The sequence below is a fragment of the Penaeus chinensis genome, chromosome 9, assembly GCF_019202785.1.
Source record: "Penaeus chinensis breed Huanghai No. 1 chromosome 9, ASM1920278v2, whole genome shotgun sequence".
Classification (NCBI taxonomy): Eukaryota; Metazoa; Arthropoda; class Malacostraca; order Decapoda; family Penaeidae; genus Penaeus; species Penaeus chinensis.
Window position 1 is genome coordinate 40907121 of NC_061827.1, and position 5000 is coordinate 40912120.

At 42.5% G+C, this 5000-nt stretch overlaps 1 protein-coding gene across 1 annotated transcript in view; it reads left to right on the forward strand.

The window, feature by feature from the left end:
• LOC125028930 (peroxisomal N(1)-acetyl-spermine/spermidine oxidase-like) overlaps nucleotides 1–5000 on the forward strand; it is a 15210-nt gene that overhangs the window by 4819 nt on the left and 5391 nt on the right. Inside the window, exons 3-4 of the mRNA XM_047618558.1 lie at nucleotides 443–597; nucleotides 987–1100. Of these exons, the coding sequence (XP_047474514.1) occupies nucleotides 443–597; nucleotides 987–1100 (269 nt within the window). The remainder of the gene's footprint in view (nucleotides 1–442; nucleotides 598–986; nucleotides 1101–5000) is intronic.

Below are 5000 nucleotides of genomic sequence, written 5' to 3' on the forward strand. Positions count from 1 at the left end.
TCATGATCATCATGATCATCATGATCATCATCATCATCATCATCATCATCATCATCATCATCATCATCATCATCATCATCATCATCATCATCATCATCATCATCATCATAATAATGAACATAATAATAACCATAACAATAATAATAATGATAATTAAAATGTTAATGTTATTATTATTATTATTATATAATAATAATAAAATTATAATAATGATAATGATAATCATAATAATAATAATAATAATATGAACTATAATAACCCTAATAATAATTATAGTGATAACCATAATAATGATTATAATAATAACCATAATAATGATTATAATAATAACCATAACAATAATAATGACAATGAAGATGTTAATGATAATAATAATAATAATAATAATAATAATAATAATAATAATAACAACAATAATAACTCCTTCCATAACCCAATCTAGGGTGAGCCAGGCCGAGAAGGTGGGCGTGGCGATCATAGGAGGGGGCGTGTCCGGACTGACGGCGGCCAAAACGCTGCTGGAAAACGACGTATCAGATCTGCTCATTTTGGAGGCCAAGGAGAGGCTGGGTGGGCGTGTCTTCACCGTCAGGGAAGGTGCGTGATGGAGGATATTGGAGAAAAATCATAATTAAATTGTTGAAATTTTTTATATCATATAAGGTTGATTGTTTGATCCGTGTTATGTAAGGTTAATGATTTTAATGGTATATATATATATATTGTTAGTCTAATATACACTCAAAGATAAACTTATGTATAGAATTTGTGCGAGTGTACAGGTGGGTTTGTAAATGAACGTACACGCATACATACACACGCACACACAACCCCCCCACCCCACACACACACACACTCAACCCCCCCCCACTCAAACAACCAAACAACCCACACACACACACACACCCCTCCCATACCACCCACACACAAACACCAACAATCACAAAGCATCGAACAGGCCCCAAATAACCCAACCATCTTATTAGGAAACGTCGTGGTCGAGGCGGGCGCGGAATGGATTCACGGCGACGAGAGAAACCCTTTATATAGGCTGGCGCGGGAGTTGAATGCACTGGCCCCGCCCCCTCCCGAGGAATGGGGTGAGTAGGCTCTTTTGGTTAAATGGGGTAAGTAGGCCTTAATCTTTTGGTTGAATGGGGTAAGTAGGCCTATCTCTTTTAGAGGATGGGGTAAGTAGGCTCTTTTGGTTGAATGGGGTAAGTAGGCCTACCTCTTTTGGCTGAATCTGGTAAGTAGGCCTTAATCTTTTAGTTGAATTGGTAAGTAGGCCTATCTCTTTTGGTTCAATGGGGAAAGTAGGCCTATCTCTTTTGGAGGATGGGGTAAGTAGGCCTACTTTTGGTTAAATGGGGTTAGTAGGCCTATCTCTTTTGGAGGATGGGGTAAGTAGGCCTATCTCTTTTAGAGGATGGGGTAAGTAGGCCTACTTCTTTTGGTTGAATGAGGTAAGTAGGCCTATTTCTTTTGGTTGAATGGGGTAAGTAGGCCTATCTCTTTTGGTTGAATGGGGGTAAGTAGGCCTACCTCTTTTAGTTGAATGGGGTAAGTAGGCCTACTTCTTTTGGTTGAATGGGGTAAGTAGGCCTACCTCTTTTGGTTCAATGGGGAAAGTAGGCCTATCTCTTTTGGTTGGATGGGGTAAGTAGGCCTATCTCTATTGGAGGATGGGGTAAGTAGGCCTATCTCTTTTAGAGGATGGGGTAAGTAGGCCTATCTCTTTTAGAGGATGGGGTAAGTAGGCCTACCTCTTTTCGGTTGAATGGGGTAAGAAGGCCTACTTCTTTTGGTTGAATGGGGTAAGTAGGCCTATCTCTTTTGGTTGAATGGGGTAAGTAGGCCTATCTCTTTTGGTTGAATGGGTAAGTAGGCCTATCTCTTTTGGTTGAATGAGGTAAGTAGGCCTATATCTTTTGGTTGAATGGGTAAGTAGGCCTATATCTTTTGGTTGAATGAGGTAAATAGGCCTATCTCTTATGGTTGAATGGGGTAAGTAGGCCTACCTCTTTTGGTTGAATGGGGTAAGTAGGACTACTTCTTTTAGAGGATGGGGTAAGTAGGCCTACTTTTGGTTGAATCTGGTAAGTAGGCCTTAATTTTTTGGTTGAATGGGGTAAGTAGGCCTACCTCTTTTGGAGGATTGGGTAAGTAGGCCTACCTCTTTTGGAGGATGGGGTAAGTAGGCCTACCTCTTTTGGTTGAATGGAGTAAGTAGGCCTACCTCTTTTGGTTGAATGGAGCAAGTAGACCTACCCCTTTTGTTGAATGGGGTAAGTAGGCCTATCTTTTTTGGTTGTATGGGGTAAGTAGGCCTATCTCTTTTGGTTGAATGGGGTAAGTAGGACTACCTTTTTTGGTTAAATGGGGGTAAGTAGGCCTACTTCTTTTAGAGGATGGGGTAAGTAGGCCTACCTCTTTTGGTTGAATGGGGTAAGATGGCCTTCCTTTGGTTGAATCTGGTAAGTAGGCCTTAATCTTTTGGTTGAATGGGGTAAGTAGGCCAATCTCTTTTAGAGAATGGGTAAGTAGGCCTACTTGTTTTGGATGAATGGGGTCAGTAGGTTGAATGGGGTAAGTAGGCCTACCTCTTTTAGTTGAATGGGGTAAGTAGGCCTACCTCTTTTGGTTGAATGGGGTAAGTAAGCCTATCTCTTTTGGAGAATGGGGTAAATAGGCCTACTTCTTTTGGTTGAATGGGGTAAGTAGGCCTATCTCTTTTAGTTGAATGGGGTAAATAGGCCTGCCTCTCTTCTTTGAATGGGGTAAGTAAGCCTACCTCTTTTAGTTGAATGGGGTAAGAAGGCTTACCTCTTATGGTTGAATGGGGTAAGTAGGCCTAACTATTTTAGTTGGATGGGGTAAATAGGCCTACCTCTTTTGGTTAAATGGGGTCAGTAGGCCTACCTTTTTTGGTTGAATGGGGTAATTAGGCCTACCTCTTTTAGTTGAATGGGGTGAGTAGGCCTACCTCTTTGGGTTGAATGGGGTAAGTAGGCCTACCTCTATTAGTTGAATGGGGTAAGTAAGCTTGCCTCTTTTAGTTGTATAGGGTAAATATGCGTATCTCTTTTGGAGGATGGGGTAAGTAGGCCTCCTCTTTTGGTTGAATCTGGTAAGTAGGCCTACCTCTTTTGGTTTAATGGGGTAAGTAGGGACGTAGGCCTACCTCTTTCCAGGGAAATGTGGTAAGTAGGTCTACCTCTTTTAGTTAAATGGGGTAAGTAGGCCTATCTTTTTTAGAGGATGGGGTAAGAAGGCTACTTCTTTTGGTTGAATCTGGTAAGTAGGCCTACCTCTTTTGATTGAATGGAGTAAGTAGGCCTACTTTTGGTTGAATCTGGTAAGTAGGCCTTAATCTTCTGGTTGAATGGGGTAAGTAGGTCTACCTCTTTTGGAGGATGGGGTAAGTAGGCCTATCTCTTTTAGAGGATGGGGTAGGTAGGCCTACTTCTTTTGGTTGAATGGGGTCAGTAGGCCTACCTCTTTTGGTTGTGTGGGGTATGAAGGCCTACCTCTTTTGTTTGAATGGGGTAAGTAGGCCTATCCCTTTTGGAAGATGGGGTAAGTAGGCCTACCTCTTTTGGTTGAATAGGGTATGTAGACCTACCTCTTTTGGTTGAATGCGGTATGTAGGTCTGCCTCCTTTCGTTGAATGAGGTAAGTAGGCCTGCCTCTTTTCGTTGAATGGAGTAAGTAGGCCTACCTCTTTTGGTTGAATGGGGTACGTAGGCCTACCTCATTTGGTTGAATGGGGTAAGGAGGCCTATTTCTTATAGTTAATGGAGTAAGTAGGCCTACCTCTTTTTGGTTGAATGGGGTAAGTAGTCCTACCCCTTTTGGTTGAATGGGGTAAGTAGGCCTACCTCTTTTAGTTGTATGGTGTAAGTAGGCCTGCCTCTTTTGGTTGAATGGGTTAAGTAGGCCTACCTCTTTTGGTTTAATGGGGTAAGTAGGCCTACCTCTATTAGTTGAATCGGGTAAGTAAGCCTACCTCTTCTAGTTGAATAGGGTAAATAGGCGTATCTCTTTTGGAGGATGGGGTAAGTAGGCTACCTCTTTTGGTTGAATCTGGTAAGTAGGCCTACCTCTTTTGGTCGAATGGGGTAAGTAGGGAAGTAGGCCTACCTCTTTTGGTTGAATGGTGTAAGTAGGGAAGTAGGCCTACCTCTTTTCAGGGAAATGTGGTAAGTAGGTCTAAATCTTTTAGTTGAATGGGAAAAGTAGGCTTATATCTTTTGGGGGACGGGGTAAGTAGGCCTACTTCTTTTGATTGAAAGGGGTAGGTAGGCCTATCTCTTTTGGAGGATGGGGTAAGTAGGCCTATCTCTTTTAGAGGATGGGGTATGTAGGCCTACTTTTGATTGAATGGGGTCAGTAGGCCTACCTCTTTTGGTTGAATGGGGTCAGTAGGACTATCTCTTTTGGAGGAGGGGTAAGTAGGCCTACTTCTTTTGGTTGAATCTGGTAAGTAGGCCTACCTCTTTTGGTTGAATGGGGTAAGTAGGCCTACCTCTCTTAGTTGAATAGGGTAAGTAGGCGTATCTCTTTTGGAGGATGAGGTAAGTAGGCTACCTCTTTTGGTTGAATCTGGTAAGTAGGCCTTTCTCTTGGTTGAATGGGGTAAGTAGGCGTATCTCTTTTGGAGGATGGATTAAACAGGCCTACTTCTTTCCTAGGAAATGGGTAAGTAGGCCTACCCGGGAAATGGGTAAGTAGGAGGTGCCTCATTTAGTTGAATGGGGCAAGTAAGCGTATCTCTTTTGGAGGATGGAGTAAACAGGCCTACTTCTTTCCTAGGAAATGGGTAAGTAGGCCTACCTCTTTCCTGGGAAATGGGGTAAGTAGGCCTACCTCTTTTGGGAATGGGATAAGTAGGCCTACCTATTTTCTGGAAAATGCGCAAGTTGGCCTTAATTTTTCCTGGGAAAAGGAGTAAGTTGGCCTACCTATTTCTTGGGAAATAGGGTAAGTAGGCCTACCTC